This window comes from Agelaius tricolor, unplaced genomic scaffold (genome assembly GCF_023055355.1).
Source record: "Agelaius tricolor isolate 1412-34295 unplaced genomic scaffold, bAgeTri1.0.p SCAF_6, whole genome shotgun sequence".
Lineage (NCBI taxonomy): Eukaryota > Metazoa > Chordata > Aves > Passeriformes > Icteridae > Agelaius > Agelaius tricolor.
Window position 1 is genome coordinate 14,708,403 of NW_027269266.1, and position 21,726 is coordinate 14,730,128.

A 21,726-nucleotide genomic window follows, 5' to 3' on the forward strand; every position below is an offset into this window, starting at 1 on the left:
AGGACCATTGGCCTAATTCAGCAGGACGCTGCTAATGTTCTTGAAATGTTCATGTACATACTTCAGGGGGGAAAAAAAAAACACCTAAAAAGAATATTTTGTCAGATTTCTTGACGTTCAGCAGAATGAAAGGGATGTATTTCTGTAACACTTCTTGGCAATTCCCTCTACCTCTCCAGAAGTGAGAGGTTTCTGCAATACACTTTGATATTACAAAACTGTATTTTTGGGTGGAAAGTTATTCCTTCCAAAATTTTTCCCCTACCAAGATAAGTTTTAGCCCATTAAATAAGTTTTGGGGTTTTTTTACTGTAAAAATAATGCATGCTTCCTCTATTTCCTATACAAATATATTGATGACTATAAAATACACTAGCATACTTAGTGACTCAAATTCAACCAAATTAATCTCAAATAGAGTATGCATAACTTTGCTTCTTTTGAAAATGGACTGAGATGCTTCTTAAAAGTTCTACCTGATCTCTGTAGGAAGTGAGCTAAAGAAATATGTTGCACTATGATTCTGGTTTACAACAGCAAGTAAAAGCTGTGTAATACCTACCATTTACCTTGCTATGGCCTTTCAGCCTTCACTCTTTCTTGCCTAGGTTGTTCTTTGCACCAGGCGAGGCCTGTGCCATTTGTTCTCCCCACCTGCCCCAGACCTACATGCCCACCTGTAGGGCCCTGATACAATTCCTCTCTGCTCCATCTTCCATCAGATGATTTCCAACTATCTCAGATATTTTTCCTTCTGAATTAACATCCAGAGCAGAATGAAATGGGCTACAGCACACTGCCTCAGCTGTGTCATCATGCTGCTGTCTGCTGACACCAAACTGCTAAGCTGATTCATCCCAAGTAAGGGGTTTCTTTCCAACACAGACTAAGTAGGAGAGTTCCTCCTGCCTGAGTCTCTGGTCACACACGGCAAAGCTTAATGCACCTGGCAGGAATCCTCCTTCCTGCAACATTGTGTACTATAAACGTGATTAGAACAACATCCAAGGAGGAGCAGATGTTCAGCTTAACTGAGTGCAGCCTACAGACAGAAAGGCATTTCTGAACTGATAGTCAAGAGTACCGTCATTCTCTACAGATGTTCCTTGTTTCACATTCATTCCCATAAGCAGTTTTCTTAAAAATACATTGCATGGGACACATCTTAAAAAGCCGAAGGTTTTTTCTTCTAGGAAAAACCCCCCAAACCCAAGTATCAAAATATATGGATTCAAACGCCCCAGTGAATAACTTTTTTGGTAACCTGCAGTGGTGATTCTAAATTCATTACTAAATGCTGAGTTTTACCATCTGTCACAACCCATTCCTAGAGGAATTTGAGAAACTTTCTCTCCAAATTGTCTTGCCCACATATCCCATCAAAGAACACAAAATGGAGATGATGAAATGATACTCATTCTTATAAACTGCAGGCCACCTTAATTGCTGCTGTGAAAAGCAAACTGCAACTGTAAAGCTGCACACAAGCTGATAAGAAGATGCTACTTGAACAGAGAAATCTGTTTCATGACAGTTTTCTTTCATATACAGTATTATTAATAGGAAAGCTTCACCAAAGTCAATACTGAAATTTATTTTCCTGCTTATGCATATCTACACATACCAGCTGAAATTCATTGCATTCACAGATCAACATGTGCAGTGACAGAAAGCATCCAAGACTGTTCCACACACTCCATACTTGCTCATGTACAGCTTGGCTTAATAAGAGTAAATATAAAATATACTCCACACGTAGGCTGGTGTTTTTCACTTAAAGAACATAATTCCATGTGAAATATAGAAGCTAATATATAAACACTTGACTGTTTCCTCCCAGTCTGCTTCAGCCTGGCTGTTTGGCATCCATCCTTTACAGGCCAGAAGTTTCACAAATGGGAGTTTCCAATGCCCAGCAGACACAATGGTTACTGGATTTTCCAAGATGATCATTTCACAAAGACCTGACACCTTTTGATTTCAATCTAACCTAATAATTTGTTATGATTTGCAATGCAAACCATTCTTAAAAACATCTTCCAATGGAACAAATAAGAATTTGGAATAGATTTTTTTATACCTTAAGCATTGCTGATAGCTTGTTTCTAGAATTTGATACCATTGAATCATTGAGATATTTGGTAGGAGATTTGTATTAGCTGACAAATCCAAATTCTTCAATCTCAACCTTATAAAACTCTGGTCAAATGACAGCAAAATTCTTGATTCCTAGGAAAAACACACTATTGCTGTCAGAAATATTCTTCATTTCCCTTTGGATACAAGAGGAAGTTTTTACAAGAGGAAGTTTTTACAGAACAGGCTGTGAATCTATAGAAACTGTAATGATCAAGACCTTTGCTCACAGATTACACATCTTGGTCTGAAGACAAACACATCTTGGTCTGAACTTAATTTGAGGAAAATTAAATGCTCTTCTCCTGCTGCTGTCAACAGCATTTGGGCAGTAGCTACTTTTATTGGCTTACTTATCTATTTGTGCATTTACCTCCCACAGAAAAAAAGGAATTAAGTTAAATAATTTCTATAATTTCATTTGGAAAAAAAAAATCACCATATTCTTTATTCTTATTCTTTATATTCTGTATTCTTTAACTGCTATGTCATATGTTAGTGATATTTAAAGAAATGCTACTACGAGAAGATTCCCATGGCAGGCCTTTCACCAAAGAAAGATTTTAGGTAGCAAATCCTGTAAGTTTATTAGAATTTATATCCTAATTCTGAAGGCACAGGACTATCAGTGTAATAACAAGATAAGAACATTGAACAATTTAATCAGAACAGTAAAAGGACTAAACAACAGCATTGTTGCACGCAACTACTCTTGAAAAAAATTACACAAATGACTTGCATCTCATTCACTGAGTTTATACTAAACAATGGAATAGCAACTAGAATAAACCTCCTTTTTTCTGTATTATTTACCTCAAGAACTAGCCAAAGCTGGTCTCCATTTTTCACATCTTTCTTATAATACATGCCGTAGAATTTGACTACATTGGGATGATCAGAGAGAGCTTTCAAAATGTTGTACTCAGCTTCAATTTCTTCATCAATATCCTAGTGTCAAAAATGAGAAATACATGGCAGTTAACAAATAAATAATGATAGCCATAAAAAAAAAAAAACAAAACCAAAAAAACACAAAGTATTTTCTGTCAATTCAAAGGTAGTCTGAAATGATACAAAAAAAAAAAAACCCAAATAGAACACAAATATAGCATTTATAGAACTACAAAGCCTGGTTCTGTTTAGGGAATAAAAAACAGTTTGTTTTTTTTTTATTTTATTTTTTCATTATCATTTTTGAGTAATGAACATGTGGAGTATGACAGAGCAAGCCTCAGGAAGGAGCAAGGGTCCTGGAGGACAAGTTGTCCGTGAGCCAGCAGTGTGTCCTGGGGTCCAAGAAGGCCGATGGGATCCTCAGCTGTATTAGGAAAAGCATTGCCAGCAGGTTGAGGGAGGTGATCCTGCCCCTCTATTCAGCCCTGGTAAGGCCACAACAGGAATGCTGTGTCCAGTTCTGGGCTCCTCAGTACAAGAAAGACATGGAGCTAATGGAGTGGGTCCAGAGGAGAGCTACAAAGATGATGAAGGGGTTGGAACATCTCTCTTATGAGGAAAGGCTGAGGGAGCTGGACCTGTTCAGCTTCAAGAAGAGAAAACTGAGAGGGAACCTCAACAACCTCTACAAGTGTCTGAAGGGAGGGTGTCAAGAAGATGGATTCAGGCACTTCTCAGTGGTGCCAAGCAACAGGACAAGAGGCAACAGGCAGAAACTGATGCACAGGAAGTTCCATCTGAATATAAGGAAGAAATTCTTTATTGCATGGGTGGCAGAACACTGGAACAGGTTGCCCAGAGAGGCTGAGGAGTGTCCCTCTCTGGACAGATTCAAGAACTCTCCGGATATAAACCTGTGCCATGTGCTCTAGCAAGACCCTGCTTGCCCAGAGGTTAGATGATATGACCCCATCACTGGTCCCTTCCAACCTTAACTATTCTGTGATGTCAAGGCAAAAGCAGAGCAATCCACAAGTAGGTAGGTATGCAGGTGCCTTGGGAAAGGATGTGTTATTGCTTTAGTCTTAATGGTAACCCCAGCTAGAAATGGTGCAACTGGGACTACCTCTCTATCTCTTTGTGCACAAACAAGTATGACTGCAGCCACATCTGATTCATTTGTCATCCCACTTTCTAGAATTATCTGGGAATTCTTCTCATTTTCTGCTGTCACAGAAGGCGGTGACATCCATGGTCTCTCTGGGTTCTGCTACTGAACTATAATAATCTTGGGTTTTTTGTCACACTCTCATTACAGACCTTGGGTTTCTTAGTGAGGGAAATCCTTTTGGAGGTGAGATATGAGGACCAGTTTTGCCAACAGATGTACTGGGAGCTGTGCAAATCCCTTCAGGTCAAAAATGGACACAGGCATTGGCAGGCTTTAGCAGGCATTGGATGACTCAGGTAAACCTTTCCCATCTGTGCACTGGAATTGCTCATTGAGGGATGATGATTACACTGCATTTGAGTCATGCTGACAAAATATTCAATCCCCCTTGACAACAGATGAAAGCAAATATCTGCAGCCATTTTCCCCTCATTGTTTAGATCTCAAAAAAAAAAGGTTAACACATTCATTTCAGACTTAAAACATTTTAATACAATTTGCTATTTACAACTACACAAAAAGAAGTGAAAAGTCCATTCTAGAAGAAAGCTCCCTTATGAACTGCACTATCCATATGAATGGATTTCGTATCAGTGAAAAGCTCTGCTCAGTGCCAAAAACCTGTCTCAGCAAAGCCAAACAGAAGTGACTATGGCAGAGAAAGGGGATGTTCTGTATTCCCAATGAATGATACTCCTTCGCATTCTGTTCAACACAACTGCCCCAAGAGCACTTTCCCTACTTGTTTCTTATACAGGTCTCTACTATCCTATTTAAGTTCCTCACAGGAGCCTTTTGTCTTGAGACCAGCTTGACTGTTCTCCAAGAACTTCCTCTGTCACCAGTATCTTCATGAATCAGGCCATTAAACTTTCATATTAAGATTATCAGGATAAGTCTTCTCACAAGGAAGGATTTTGGAGGTCTTGTTATTGGAACAATTGAAAAACAGCAGGAATTTTCCTCTTTCTAAAAAAGGAGAAATTCACTTTAAGGTAATTTTCCCCAGCACAACATATAATACAGAAAAAAAATACAAGGAAGGCAGAAAGAACCAAAGTACTGAAGGTGGCAGAGAATGGAAAGAGAAAGAAGCAGGGATGAAGACAGAAAACACATCTGGCAAAAACAAAAGAAAGAAAAAACAGTCAAAAGCCAAAAATTAAAAACAAAGCATACAATAGTTTTGACTGCCTTGAGGAAACTGGAAGAGAATTAGCCCACTATCCTACTGTGAATTCATAGAGGTTTCTGTCTCCTGAGGGGTACTCAGATTTTATGAGATTTTTACAATTATAAGGAGAAATTAAATGATAGAATATTCATTCTGTGCCTACCAGAAAGAAAAATATTCCTCGGTATTTTATAAAGGAAAAAACCTGAAATATTTAGTTAAATTTAGCATATTTACTTTCATAAAAAAACTGTATTAGAAATGGCAGACTGAAAATTTTTATCCTATATATAGGATAATTCGGCTAAGAGTTCTAAAGTACAATGGCATTTACTTATAGTCCTGAGGACAAGACTAAGCCTTCTCAGTCCCATCTTCATTTCAACACCTTTACTTTCCTGTTTCAGTTTTAAAAAGACGAGCTGTTACCCAGCAAAAAGAGTCTGTGCTCTAAAGGATTAAACATTAAAAGCTTATTTCAGTCTTATATCACCCATGATAATGTAGGTTCCCAGTTTAATTTCAAAACATCGGTTAAACCAAACCATATTTCTTCTGCTTTGTTTCCCGTCTACCTCTCAAGAGGCACAATTTTGAAACAATCTCCAAAGAAAAAGAATTGTAAAATATAAAGAAGAAAATGCATAAAGTATCTTTTCCTTTATTGCAATGGCTCCCTCTGCAGCCATCATTAATACTTTCAGTTTAAATAAAAAGAACTCATTTATTGCTTTCACTTTATTTCCAATACAGGATTGTCATTTTAGCAGTTACATGGAGATACAGCAGCTACTCCAGACACCCTGTAAATAGAAGAGGACAAAGAAGAATAGTGTTCTTAGAATAAAAAGGGTAAAACATTTAGTTAAGAGTCAAGTCTTGGAAGACTGATGTTGACTGCACTACTGACACTTTTTCATTAAAATAAGGAACCTGTTTTCATCAGTTATATATTTGCCCATCTTCAATTTCTTACATTGCATCTTTATCCATCCTATTTCTTCCATCTCCTTTACATTCTATTCCTTTTTCCTACGTTATCCATTTCTCTTTCCTCTAGTATCAGCTTTACTGTTTCTTTTTTCTTCCTATCATCATCCTTTAATCTTTTTCTGCAACCTCACAAGTGTACAGAACATTGAAAGTTTCACTGATTTCTTCAGGAACTCCTGCCATAGCCAGCTGCCACTTAAGAATCACTCCTGAACACTTCTGAAGCATAGGAAAGCAAAAGCATTTCCTGCCAAACAGGCATTTAGATGAACACCAACTGCAAGGAAGTCATGCCTATTTATTGTAAGCACAAGAACCTTGTTTACAGAAAGCAATAGATTCAAAAATAGTTTCCAATACATTTGAACTCATCAAGATGCTTATCACTTGGCAAGTTATGTTTACTTAGGAAGAGGTTGTGGTATTGAATTGAGATGAGCACCCTTTTGCTGCTTTGAAAGCATGCTGAAATAAAAAGCAGATCAGCAAGAAACACAGCATAGATAATGGAAGACACTATGTTTTCACCAATGTATTTCATAGACTTTTGCATCTATGGGATCATAATCTGACACTGTGTGATGTGCAGAGGTAGAAGAGCCCTGTGTGGCTGTGCACTTCCAGACCTGTAGGGTCCCCACAGCACAGCATGCTCACCCATTCCTGCCCAGAGGTCATGCCATGGAAGCACACACCTAACAAACCCATACTCGGAGTGCAGAAGATGAAATTAAAAGGGCCTCTGAAATAGGAACAGCTGCTTTCCCATGTTTTGGTCTTAAGAAAAGTCCCAAGCCACGTGCAGCACCACTGATGTCAGTGGGGTGTGCCTGTACAAACCAGACTAGTGTTCTTCCTTATTCTTTGAGCATTAATCTGCCACCCAACAAATGTCAGTTATTGAAAACAAAATTGTGCTCTACAGCTTCATAATTCCACCTCCCAGTTGCCTGGTGCTTTGTGTGTAGAGCTAATCCCTTTGCATTTTCCATTTGAAAAGATGGATTCCTCTGTGAGACCTACTTATTTTGGCACATTCTGAAAACACAGAATGAACAGTAACAATAAAATATGCTATTTTATTTTTGAGGTATCACTCACAGCATGTAACTCAGCTCCACCTAAGTTATACACCTATTACATCTAAGTAACTTAGCTACACCTAAGAAATATACCTAAGTTTAGGTGTATTTCTGACTTTTACCATAAGCAACCACTTCCAAGATCACTTATGCTAAGAAAAATTCATTGATAGCTAGCCTGATACATAGCAGGCTGAAATAGCTTATTTTACAGTCACTTCTAATACAAATTATCTACAAAGATTAAGAGGAAAAAAAAAAAAAGACTACATAAACTCACAATTAACCAAGTAATTTAAGTAACTTACATGAACAGGATCCAAAATTTTGACTGCTGCTTTGCTGCCATTTTTCTTATTTAACACCTTGAAAACTTTTCCATAAGTTCCTTTGCCAATAGTCTCAATTATTTCCCAGGTATCTGAAGGATCAGGAAAGCTATCAAATATTATTGTTTTCCCAGACAATGGAAGCATCTCAAATGATGGCTCCTAGGAAAAAGAGATATCAGTGTTCACTCAAGAAATGGTTAATAGCAATTCGTTTCCTAGAAATGGGAAGAGAAATACACATTCCAGCCTCAAACTCTAGAAATGTTTTTGTATATAGTGTGCATGCACAGACAGCACAACGAATAAGAACTGCTGCACTTGAATTTCCCTTCATTTGATACTGCATTGACTGCACATACCTTCATTTGATATTGTGCAGTCAACATGATATCAAATGAAGGGAAATTCAAATGATAATCTGAACCAAAATCAAGTTTGAGTGAAGCCAGTTTTCCATGCACTTCAATGAATATATTTGTAACTCCCAGATCTTTGGAGGGACAGGGGAATGAGAGTCAACTTCATAAAATTCCAAAGGATTTAGGTCCATTACCAAGAATCAGGCAAGAAGTGGAAAGAAACCCACACAAAACATCTTTAATAGTAGCATTAGGTTCATTCAAACTCTTACAGCGAACAATCATTTTTACAAGCCTACTCTTAGGATTTGAATTATGATATAGATCTCAAAAGGCCAAGCAGACCAAAGTGACAGATCTTTTCACAATGCTATAGTCTTCTGACAAGTCAAGCACTCTCAGTCATGGAAAACATGCTTACCAATGTACATCCTTTAACAGCTGGTTTACATACTGCAAAGGAAACACCTTTTACAATGACTGAATTGTATCCATCACTGACCAGGTTGCACCAACACCCTGGTCCATGACAGATACAATTCACCAGGAAACATGCAGCAGACTGTGGTGTACTTGGTACTGCAGCCAGTGCTGGCCCAGCTCCTTGATTCCAAATACTGTGGGAATGAAATGACCCAATTTTCCCTGATACAATGAAATCCCCCTTAACACTGTTCCAGGTAAAGGTCAAAGTAAAGATCAAGATCCAGAGTCATACAGCTGTAAAAAGTATATTCTCAGTTTTCCATTCCAGATTCAAAATTTGCTTCTTTCTCCCGTCCCCTGGGGTTCACAGACTCTACTCAGGACACTGATTGTAGTCTCTTCCTAAGGCATGACCTTATGCCTAGTCTTTATCCATGCTTTGGGAGCTTCACCACATTCAGGTCAAGCCCCCAAAAAAGAACACAATTGAGTCAAAACTTTCTTTTTCTTTGCCTTTAAAGTAGTGCTCAAATACTATAATTCTGTTAGCATTTTTTAATCACTTCATGCATAAATGCTTTGTAATTAGCTTCTGCACTCTGCTGTAATTAGGGGACTATACAAAACAATAACTAAATTTGGGATGATAAAGGGATGAAGATTCATAATCTCAAACCCTTGCTTTGAGGGTTTCAATAATGATGGCATTTCAAAATTTCTCATTCTAAACTTTAGTATTTGTAATTGAGGTTAACTGTTTAAGATCTTACTAGATACTACTAAACCTGTGACTAGTGATTTTTTTTATAAGAGGAAAAAAGTAAAAAAGTATCAATGGTTGCCTTCATAAGAACTGAGGCATCCAAACCATATTGAAGCCTGTCTACATACAGGCTATTTTCTACAGAATATGTAATTTTCCATTGAAATCTAGGGCCTGCTGTGTCTCACATTACAAGAAAACACAGGAGCCTCTGACCCAGGTAGTAGGAGATATGCAGCACTGAAGAAAGGAAGATTTATTTCCTCCCTTTCAAAGATGAGCACTTCTGACACAGGAACTCAAAGAACAGCTTCACATATTTAGACTGTGCCAGAGCCAAGCTGGGAACTCTGATACCTTGAATCTTCAAATAAGCAAAGGACCACCCTGCTGCAGGGATATTTTAAACTAAGCAGAACACTCCAAGAAGTAACATTCCAACCTGGTGCTTCAGACAGCCTCCCAGGCTCCATTAACTCCCTATACACTGATAGAATGAAGCTGAAATTCATTGACTCCCAGTATCAATTGCTTATTTGTCTGCTGAGACTGGTACAATGAGAACTGTTAAAGGGCTAAGGAAACGTGATCCTGCAGGTGCTATTTGGCTACCAGAGAAAAAGTGCTAGAGAAATTGTGCTTTTGTTTTCTTTTGAAAATCACAACAGTTCCACATCATCTAGTCTTAAGAAAAGTCACCACATACTTAAAAAATATGCATTCAGTAGCTGTCATATTTAGTTCAATAATTTAAGAGTGCTATTCCAGAAAACTTATTCACCCTAGTTCTTTCTTTTGATTTACAGCTTCAAAATAATAACGTGGATAAATTATAATGAATACCATGTTTCTTCATTTTCACCAAGTTTAAGAACAAGTCTTTGCAGACAAATTGTTTATTTTTCACTTTTATTATTAAAAAAATATATTAAATAAAATGATTTCAAGTGTTCTATTCTGGATGATGAATAATGTTTTATTACATCTCAGTGAAGTTGTCAAAGCTGATAATGATTTAACCTCATATTTCAGCAATAAATTGGACTGCTCCTGGAATATGTCTAGATGCCCAACCAACTGGATAATTTATCATACCCTTCACCATTAAAAATTTACTTAAAACACACCACAATTTATAACTTGATCCAAACCTCTAAGCTGGGAATGTACCCTTGAACCGCTAGGAAAAAAAGAACTTTTTAAAATACTTCTGGAGCGTTCAGTGTGACAGTTCACTCAGCTTCTGCTCAGATTTGGCTAACCTGCTGGGGAGGCCTGATGGATGCTGGCACAGCACCAGTAAGTCAAAGCAAGAGCACCAAGCAGGCAGACAGGTGGTCTGAAAGAACTCAAGAGCCATTACAAGCATTATGCACCATTATCACTGGCAAATCTCTGTCTCTTGTCATCTTTCCTGTTGGAGTTTCCCCAGAATCTGCTCACTTATAAAAAATGGTATAGGCCTAATTTTCAAGCTGGAAGGTATAAAATATCAGCCTACCCAAAAAGTTTTAGAAGCAAATCCAAGAGGAGCTGGACTGCTGAGGCCTTCCTGCTACTTGGTGTGATAAAGGGAACACTTGTACGTGACAGAGGAAAAGGGATAAGCAGTCTCTTACCCCCAGCTAGGTTTTACTTTTTTGGTTTTGCTTGGAGGTGTACAAATTAAGAGTTATAGGTTATAAATTACAAAACCTGATGGCTTGAATGGTGCATAAATGAATTTACATGATAGACTAACCTAGGGAAAAGGGGATTGAGCCCCTCTTTGTCATGTTAGTTATAGCTCCTAATGAGTTCATGAAACAAAGTTTAAATCACAGAGCACATTGTCCTGTAAGTTTGAGAGAGCCAAACAGACTGACACAGCAAATAAATTCAGGATGCTCAGGGCAAGGAAAAAGTAGATTTGGAGTTTCAATAAAACAAGGTTTGGGGTTTTTTTTCTGTTTGTTGGTTGGTGGTTTTTTTATCTGAGAGGGGGATCTGGTGCCAGTTATAACAAACTGGGTGAGAATTTATTTGCGCCATTCCTAAGCGACTTTTTGCTTCACATCAAACATATGCACCCTATGGAGCAGATTTCAGGCCAAATATTAGAGATAGCCCTGATATACAGAGATGTTCAGCAGCTGTGCTGACAGACCACTGCATTCTCCATCATTTTCAGTATCTAGTCAGTTTGGAGAGGGAAGGGGAAGCCTGCTAAAGAACATAGTATATTGCCTCTGGACTATCTCATTGCTGCCAAGGCAACTCAGTGAAATACATATATCACACCCAAAGCTTCAGACACAAACCAATTGGCCTGTGGAGGGCTTTTTAGTCAAGGCCACAGAGCACTAGAGACAACACAGTTGCACAGGAATAAGCCATTGGTTTTGCTTCTGCCAGCTGGGGTGAAAGAACAATGGAGCCTGAATTTCACATAGAGTATTTTATGTTAATCCAATATTTTCACCACTGTTTCATACCACCTAACTGTGCAACTTTCTAAAAAACTTTCCCCCCCAACAGTTTCTGAATAGACCTTCATCTCACTTGGCTGAAAACATCCATTTCCTCCATTAAGAGTTAATAAAATGAGAGCTCCTTGCCTCATGTCACTCATCTTCCTCCACACAGGAGCCTACAGGATTAGGAAAGCAGACATCTATTTACATTAAACTACAAGAAATGCAGCCTTTAGGTTCCCATCAGCATCTTGTCTCCTGGCTACCACAACTTTCTGGTCTTGAAAACTAGGACCAGGAGCTCATTGGTTCAGTTCAAAACACACCTACTGAGGTTGTCTTCTGGTTTATTTGTCCCCATCCCTCTTTCCTTCACATTGTAAACATTCCTTATGTTTAACCAGACAGTTCCTGCACACATCCTACCCTGAAATGTGCCAGACATCTTCCTGTATGTCACAACTGGCAGATGCCAGGTGCCAAGAACACTGTCACACATGGCACATCAGGTCTGTTACCTCTCTGAAAGTGACACAGTGCATTCCTGCAGATTGTGAAACTTCAACCTCTTGCCTAATGGATGCCAGAAAAAGTAATCACCCAAACAAAAACAAAACAAACAAAAATAGACAGCTTGTTATATATAAGCTATTTATTGCTTTATTCAATATCTGATTTGGAAGTTCTTTGGTCTGGCACTGATCACAAGGCACAGTGGGGCCTTCAAGTACTTAATGTAATGGCACAATCAAATCCCAAACCACATTTCTTCTTATTTCATAAGTTATGCCACACTGACAAGTACTTAATAAGAAAGTTAAAGGCTGCCACACGGAATTCTCACAACAAGCCAAAAAGCATGAGGCTACAATGCGCCCTTCATTGTACTAGCACCTAGCAATTTCTGGATAAATAATTTGATTATTCAACTAAGCATGAACTGCAGCTTAGATTCTCAGCTAGAGATATAATGACTCATTTATACAGCATATTATCTTAGCCATCATTCAAAGAGTAAGTTTTGCTCTGGAAATTCAAATATAACTCCCATTCAACTCTGGGGGAATATTTGGCCTCTGATTTCAACAGTGATGCAACCTATATCTGAATGGGAACTATACTCAAATCTAAGCTTGGTGTGAGCAGATTATCTAGTTTGGCCATTAGTTAAAGACACATGTTTGCAGGTTTGCAGGCTGTTTTTTTTGTTTTGTTTTGGTTTTACTTCATTTGTCAAAAGCTGAATGCACTTAGCATTGTAATTTCACTTTAAAACAACAGATTTGCATAATTACATAATTTTTGTACTTTCCATATGTCTAGACAAATTATCCTCTTCAACTTCACATCAATTTGTTTACTAGTTTCTACTCTATATATTCCCTATTGCTTTCAGTGGTCCTTCCAATCTGCAAGAAACCTTCCAGAGGGAAAAAAGATCTCTTTAGTCCCAGCTATGGTAGATGAAGAATAAAACTCAACAACCTTCTCTAACAGTGAGTCCATGTCTTTTGCTGTTGTGTGCTTACACCAGTAAGAAAGACACAAGACATCAATTTAGGGAGGCTTCACCTAAGCTGATGTGCAGAATGCACCTATAGGAACCTAAGTTAGATGCTATAATTCCATTACAAAGAAATAAAAATCTGATTCACCTCATCTGGTTAGCATTTATCTGCATAAGACAGCTCAGTCTCCAGACACTGTTGATTCTACTGGCTAAGTTTCCATTGCCTACAACAGGAGCCCTGTTACACTGCTTCAGATGCAGACATGTTAAGGTAAATTAATTCTATCTACTTAAATGCTGGAAATAAAGAGTTTTAGTCTGACATCTGACAAGATGAGTATCAGCTCCCTACTACAGACAGGAAAACTGCAAGCCAGCCATATCTCACCACCTGAAAGCTGTCAGGCAACTTGGACATTGTCTGATGATGCACAAACAAGGCAAGCACCATGTAATGACACTGCCAAGCAAACTTTGAATCCAGCAACCAATCCCTAAATTAATGTAAATTCAGGAATAAATGGTTATGTAAAGCATTTGGAGTCAAGGAGTGGTGATCAATTTAGGCAATATATCTCTCCTGAGCACGATTCAAAGTACATACATCAATCTTAGGGCTGTTCATGGAAGAAATTGATCTGGTTTTAAGGCCACTTTTTAATGTTTACTCTCTGAAAGGCTGGGTAACTGCTTCTTCTAAAAACGCTTTTTTTCTTCAGTGACTGTTATCCAGTGACAACTTTCCCAACAAAGCAAGACAGCTTTGAGAGACATTTGATGCCTCTGGACTCCTTGACCTTTGTAAAACTTCTACACGCAGTAGAAAAGCAGGGCTGTGTGGTATCAGTACCTGATCTCCTGGTATTGATAAATGCATATTGGGTGTCCACACTGACATTTCATCTGTGGATTATTATTCAGCTGATCTTGACATTTTGACTTGCTGAAGACTGAACTGGCCAGCCCTGCTCACAGGAGGCTCCAGCCCTTTGCTCTCTGAATGTTCTCAGACGCAAGGGATCTACTTCAGTGCTAGGTTCCACCTTGGTTTCCATCCATTCCCTGCCATGCCCCACAACCTAAGGTAACTCCATTGGAGGAGGGGATTTTGAAGCAGCAGCTTAAAGAATCAGCGAGGGCTGTAAGCATTCCATTTATTCTCATGCATAAGGGCTACCCACTAGATTGCAATCCTTCAGGGTTTAAACATGATACAAGTACAGAACCCAAACCTTTTTAAAAGCCAATCTTTAGTTAAAGAAAGGGGGTATGAAAAGAACAAGGAAACAAAACACTAAATTTAACTACTGTCATCAATTTTAAAAGCTCTGATGTTTTGAAAACAAATTATAACTAAAGATTTTTGTGGCAATTATTGTCCAACAGACAATATTTTTGCAGGGGATTACAATAATGAAAGAAGATTAATAATGGTAGGGGGAATTGTCAAATTGTATTTGGACTTTGTGCCACCAGAAGTAATGAAATGACATTAGCAATCCATGAACAAAATTATATCCAGCTAATTTTGTGGCTCCTAGAAGAGAGGCACTGCAAATGATGAGGATAATTTTTCAGTGACTAAACACTAGATCAATATATTAGCAAATAACTTGGTTTTCAAAGCTAAAGCATCACTTAATTTTCCTATTTTAACACAGTAAAACCTTATAAAGCTATAAAAACCAACATGGAGTGACCTCACTCAGTCCGCATTTCTCAGAACTTCTAACAACAGAAAAGTGGCAACTCAAACTTAATTTAGCTGCTGTATCAATGGGCTTTGTCAGGGCTTGAAATTAAAGCGATACAGTAACTTGATAGCAAGATAAGGAAGGCAGTGGAGACAACAAGCAAACTTGCTAGCACTTAGCATTAGCCGAGGAAGTTACGGGGTGCGAGCGTACGGCGGGCACGGCAGGGCCGCACACGTGTCCTGCGAGGCCACGGTCACGCCACAGCCCCGCGTGTCCCCCGGGCGGGCAGCGCTGTGCCCGCCCCGGAGCGCCCGGCTGCCTCACCGCGGGCAGGGCGGGCATCCCTCCCGGCCGCTCCGCACGCCTCTCTTATCCAGAAACTCACTCACAAGCGGGAAAAAAACAAAACAAAAACACCTAAAAAACCAAAGCAAACCCCCAAAAAACAGAGGGGAGGGGGAAAAAAAGGGGGAGGAAAAAAAGAAAAAGTGTAAACAAGAAGAATTAATCTGAACGAGAGACCGCAAGCGCCAACCCGCACATGCCCCGGTGCCTGGAGTTCCCGGCACCGCGCACCCCCCGCCTGTCCCGCCGCTCCCGTCAGCTCCGGGGCTGCGGCGGGAGGCCCCGGCCCGGCCCGGCCCGCGCCACCCCCCGGGGGCCGGGCCACCATCCCGCGGGGGCCGCCCCGAAGCCCCTCGGCGAGGCGTGGCCGCCGGGCAGCGCAGCTCCGCGGAGAGCCCCCCTCAGGCACCGGCGCCGGGGCTCGCCCCGGTGCCTTGCCCGCCGCTCCCGGCCGGGGATTACCCGCAGCGAAACCTCCGGTCCCCGCAGAGCCAGCCCCGCCGAGGGGGCAGGGGCCGCGCCACCTCCGGCCACCGTGCCTCGGCTTCGCCCTCCTCCTCTTCCTCCTGCGGACGGCCCCGGCCCGGCTGCGGTCCCGCCTCGGGGTCAGCGGCGGCTGAGCGCTTTGCCCCGCTAATCCCCCGCAGGCGCCGGCAAAGCCGGCAGGGCTCGGCCCGCCCCGGGCAGGGCGCGGCGGGGGCGCCGGGGCGGCCCAGGCTCCCTCCCGGCGGGGCCGCTGGGCATCCCGGGCCGGCCGCCTCCAGAGCCGGGCCACAGCCCCGCGCCCTGATCCGCCCCGCGGGGATTACACGGAGCCGGGCGGCCGCCGAGCCCCGGCGAGGCTGCTGGCCTGGCACGGGAGAGCTGTGCTCCTGCCCTTGGGGCTGCCCCTGGCTGCGCTGCCCTGAGGAAACCTAATGGACCTACCTGGCCCTCTAAAAATAATTCCCATCTGGTGCACGCCCCGAGCTCGCGTTAATGCCTGGTGCAGAGAGGTGACCGCACCGCAACAGCACAACATAAGTGCAATAATGTAATTGCAGGGTGAATGTGCAAGACAAAGTACTCAAAAGTTGGACGCAGATAAATTTTAGAAGTACAGCGGCTATATAGTATATGAACCAGGCTTTAATTATGCTGGTTAGGCTTTCTTTGCAACATCCCTAAAAAATGAACTGCAAAGAAGCAGCAAAACTTTGTCTGCACTGGGAACCAGGTTCTTCCATCAGAGACTATGTCTGTTGAGTTGAGTTTGTCTCCTTTCATTTTTCTGATAATATATTCGAACCTGTGTTTTGTTTTCAGACAGGTCTGATACAAGGGGAACTGCTGCAGAGCTATGTTTTACATCTTTCTCAAAAGGAGAGTAGACACCAGGTAGCTCCCCCTCCCTCAACAAAGCTCACATTGCTTTCAGTTGTGCTTGGGAGTGCCTGGCACCCCAGTGCCTTTTGGCTGCATGTCTAGTGGATGGCAAGTCATATGCAGAAGCATGACAGTCTAATCCTCTGATCATGCAGAAGCTTGGCCAGAGTGTGCCATCAGAAAAAGGCTACAAGCCTTTCAGTGGAAATTCAGGTGCAAAAAGGAGTGATGGGTACTGATAGCTCTTCTAGAAAGAGCTTGCATGCATCCAAGATCTGGAACAAGGAGCTGAGAAGTGTTTAGACTCAATCATAGGAACCAGAGAAGACAGTAACATCAGTGATTAGCTGATATGTTCCTTTCTACTTCTAGCAATGCTGTCCTCAAGCCACTGCTGCCCACCTCATCTAATTCTCGCTGTGTACCAACGTTACCATCCCTTAGCTCTGGAGAACTAAAATTGTCTGTGAGCCCTCCCTCTGTCAAAGGGACCTCAAAGGCAAAACCCCATGATAGGGCTCAGATAAACCACTTGAAGTATTGAACACATTATGTCTTCGGCATTAATTAATTTTTCAGGTGAACTGTGAAACTCCAAAAAACTCCTATCTGTTTCATTTAGGTAATTCTGAACAATATATAAGTAATGGCAGCCTGTTGCTGCAGAAAGGGTCCTAGTTTAAACCAGTTAAAGTTTAAAGACCAATGTCCAAGGCCTATAGAGCTAGGCATTGTTGAAACAAACAGGGAATTTATGCCTTTAGGGAATCTGTGTATCAAATGGAAACTGATGGTGCTGGAAAATTTAGTCATGAGATGATTACGTGACAGTCAGTGTTATGCAGCCCAGCCACATTCCTCCTTTGCCTTTATTTTCACTCCTTCATGTTCTTTTTCCATCTCAACCTGCCTTGGCTGTTGCCCCTCATTTTCCCAAAAAATTACTGCTTTGCTGTTATCTAGAATACCTTTCAGATGAGATTTCAAGGTTCAAGAGTAAATATGGGTATATGCTTTCTCTGCCCCAAAATAAATTTGAAAAAATTAAGGACAAATATTATGTATTGACAATATCCAGATATATATATTAAAAGATAAATGAAGTGTGATCATCATCAGCTGTACCTGCTATGAAGTTAAGTTTGCTTGATGCCACAAGACAGCATCTATACTACACTCTCTTTTTAACAGATTCTGATAAGATTAGTTTCAGACTTTATCCTTGCCTTTTAACATGGTTTTTACCTTCATTAGAAGCATTGTGGGTGCAAGTCTGAGAACTATTTTTTAAATGAATATGTGACAAATATGAAAGCAGTATGAGCAGACAACCTTTCAAAGCATCCAAAGCATCTTCATCATTAGATCACATTAGGCAGTTGCTTTTAGAATATCTTACTCTTCATTATTAAAATGTAATGGACCCGAAACATACATAAGTATAATAGACCTCTTTTACTCCAGATACATTCAGACTTCTGCACTCTTAGAAGCTTCTAATAACAAAAAGGTGTGGGGGGATGGGAAAGATGCCCTTGTGATTAAGGCACCAAATTAAGGCTGTAATTTACTTAATATTTTATATATTGTGAAAAATCATGCTACACCCAAATCAAGTCAGGATGCAGATAGGCAGGACACAGTGACCCTCCCTACAAAAGGAGGTCCTTGACTGCCAGGCTCCAAATCCTGGGCAGAGTTCAGCCATAGAGAATTTGTGGGACCTAAGACATATGTTCCTGCTTTTTATCTCTTTTTCTCCTTATGATTGATCTTTTAATAGTATTCTACTCAAGAGCAGTTGTTTTGGTGGCTAATGAGGTACATATGCAAATAGCAAGCGATACACTAAAAGATCAGGAGGTATATAAATGATAACTTAAGAAAATAAAAAAGCATGCTTAACTAGCAGAAGACCACCACTATAGGAATAAAAGAACTTACCTCTCTGGGGAAGTGCTTTTTGACCTCTCTGGCTGCTTAGCTGAGCACAGCCTGTAGCAAATATAAGGAACTCCTCCCCTTTGGTGTTTATTACAGAGAAGCAGTACTTCCTGCAACACCTGAGTAAATATCCTCTAGGAAAACCACCACAGAGTTTGTCTACATCTAGCTCAGTATTCTTTTGATCATAAATGCCATCTACCATAATGAATTATCAAGGATGTCTAAAAGCATAAGTTATTTATTTGAATGCATAGTTTTCTCTAAAGCAACCCTGAGCTTTGCCAGATATTTTCTTTAGTTGATCAAAAGAGCTCCATAACCCCTTTTGAAGGTCTTAGATGTGTGATCCTTGTAATCACATTTAAGGGGCTGGTTAGCTCAGGAGATTGTTAATAGGATACAAAACCTTTAACATCCAGCCCAGATCATTGCAGATGAAAAGCTGTGACTATTCAACAGCTTTTTCATGTCCCATGACCTAACTTAGTTCCTAAAGGAGAAATGTTTGTATTCCTTCAAATTTACAGAATGTGCTTTTCAGACTTTTTTTTTAACTGCACATATAATACAGAACATTTGACAAACAGGAAAATAATTTAAAAGCTCAGTGGTTACTAATGAATCCAATTAAATCTGCAATCAAAAGAATTTTGGAATTTCCCACTCCAAAACTGTCTCCACAAGCCCATAAGTACAGAAATTGCCAGAAAGTAAGAGTGGTTTCAGAAGATGACAGTTCTTCATTAAAATGTGCCTCTGTAGGTCCCTGTCATTAGACCCAGGAGCTGCACATCTAGCACAGAAGTGTTACCTTTGAATGGTGATAGCCTAACTCATGCTTATTGATTCATACCCAGTAGGGAAAAATATGTTACAAGTAAAATATGCAAGGTATTGTGTTGAAATGTCACAGCTGTTTCTATTTCACTGGGTTGGAGGTAGCAAAGTTTTAGGATTTTGCAGGTGTTGTTTTTCATCTAAGAAAGTCCTGAGTTAGACACAGTTTGAACTCATGTCTCAAATTCATTTTTTAAAAGTGCTCTTAATTTTTTCAAACAAAATACTGGGAACAGATGCATTTGAAAATTTGAGATATAAAACCTTTTGCAGTTCTAAAAAATTGCAGTAGAGAAGCTCAGAGACTGAGTGGTAACTGCAGAGAACCATGCTGTAAAATGTGTCCTGGCCTTTACTTACTTAGTACCCTTATCCTTTTCTTGGAACACACTGATCACTGAAATAACATTAAAGGATTTTGCTTACGTGCAGTGATGTCAACCAGTAAGAAGCTGTTGGGACATCTGAGGATTGCTGCTTTCTGCATACCTGGAGGAATAGAAAGTGCCAGTCTTGAAAATGTGCAGGTAAAGATCTGGGGTTGTAGTACTGCCATTTCCTAGTGTGCACAACATATCCTCAGTTATCAAGCTGTCTTAAAAATTGTGGGATTAAAAATCTAAACAAGGAATAAACAACACCAGTCACATGGTGTTATTAGTCACATGGGTCATCTTGTTGGTCATCTTGTTAATACAGCAGTTCCCAAACTAACTGCTTAGATATTTCAGGTTTGGTACTTTATAGTTTTTTGCAACATTTTTTGAATCAGTTGTATGGAGGGTCTCACTTGTATCCTGGAGTAGCAGTGCCTGTCTTATGAGGTGTTATGTGCATTTCTTCACAGTTATCATTCTTCCCAGCCCTTGAAAGTGTAGGTAATCAGCAGTCTGACATCAAGTAAAATACCTATTAAACAAATACCACTATTGGCACTACTAAACACAAGTGTACTTTGGTATATAAATAGGACTATGAACTAGTGAAGTATAAGCAGCATCGGGGTATTGATAACTGAAGCAGTTAAATTGATTTTTGTTATGTGCATCTAATTAGCATCTAGCATTCAGTCTCTTCAATTCATTGCATTCCAGGTCCTGCTATTTAACCATATTTTAATGGAGCAAATAGAGTTCTTTTCATATCAGGTGATAACAGAATACTCAGTGTTGAACAAGTGTGTTTTTTCTTTTGCCTCTGAAAGGGTCACAGTGCACAAATGGAAGTGTTAGCCAGCAATGATAGATGTCATTTAGTACAAATGAGATGGAAAGACAATTTTCCTTGTTTGATAGCCAGAGCATATACATTTCTGTACAGATACTAAAGACATTATGGTTTATCTAACACAAACTTCTCTCAAGACTGTACCAGTTCCAATAGTCCTGGCAAGAGTCACAGGGCACCAGATCCTTAATCCTTAATCTTAATTTTTCCAAATGGTAACCTCAACATCCTTAAGATGGATGTTGAGGTTACTATTTGGAAAAATTATACTACTAATCCTCATAATATGTAAGGAACTATAAAATATAATTTAGGTATTCAGCAACAAGATGGAAAAGAATGGTAACCTAAGCAATTTTGTGGGCTTTACTTGGCTGTACCTTCTTTTAAATAACATTTTTAAAAGCAACTACCTTGATTTTGAATGGAAATTCCTTGTGAGGTTTTCAAATTTCAGACTCAAAATATTATTCTTGGACAAATTGAAGTTTGAAATATCACATAATGTCCAGAATACTTCCAATGGATAAACAGAATTTGCCCAACATTCTTTGTTTTTCCACATTTTTTCCCCTGTTTCAGACATATCAGTAGCTTGCTGTCAGTCTATTCCTTCCCTTGGAGCCAGAGGTAACAATCACATTGCCAGGCTTCACACACTTCGCAAATACGTGCTTTATTAATCCCAACCAGTTACAAAAAAAAATAAATAAAACCTGGAAAATTCTTTTTCTTTCAAGCAAAAGAAGAGATAGACACAAAAAGAGATTGACAACATAATCTGAGAATAACCTGGAAAGTTTGTTCTGGAGTTTTTCTCCATTATTCTACCCATACTATTTTGAGTTCCTCAGCCTCCTAATCTGGAGGCACTCCACAAATGAGTTTTATAAACAATTTCCTATTTGTGAGCCTGTCATTAATCTCTGAAGATGTTCCAAAGATAGCCCTTGGAGGATTTGGATTTGTCTTCTTTTTCTTTTTAATCCAGTTAGAGAGTATAGCAAACAGTGAC

General features: G+C 39.9%; 1 protein-coding gene across 1 annotated transcript in view; it reads right to left on the minus strand.

Moving 5' to 3' along the window:
• Positions 1-16,137, minus strand: part of MYO3A (myosin IIIA) — a 114,322-nt gene extending 98,185 nt beyond the window's left edge. The window contains exons 1-3 of the mRNA XM_071428785.1: positions 15,798-16,137; positions 7,759-7,941; positions 2,950-3,084 (exon numbers count right to left, since the gene is read on the minus strand). Coding sequence (XP_071284886.1) covers positions 2,950-3,084; positions 7,759-7,926 — 303 coding nt within the window. The 5' untranslated portion in view covers positions 7,927-7,941; positions 15,798-16,137. The remainder of the gene's footprint in view (positions 1-2,949; positions 3,085-7,758; positions 7,942-15,797) is intronic.
• Positions 16,138-21,726: the final 5,589 nt, after the last annotated feature.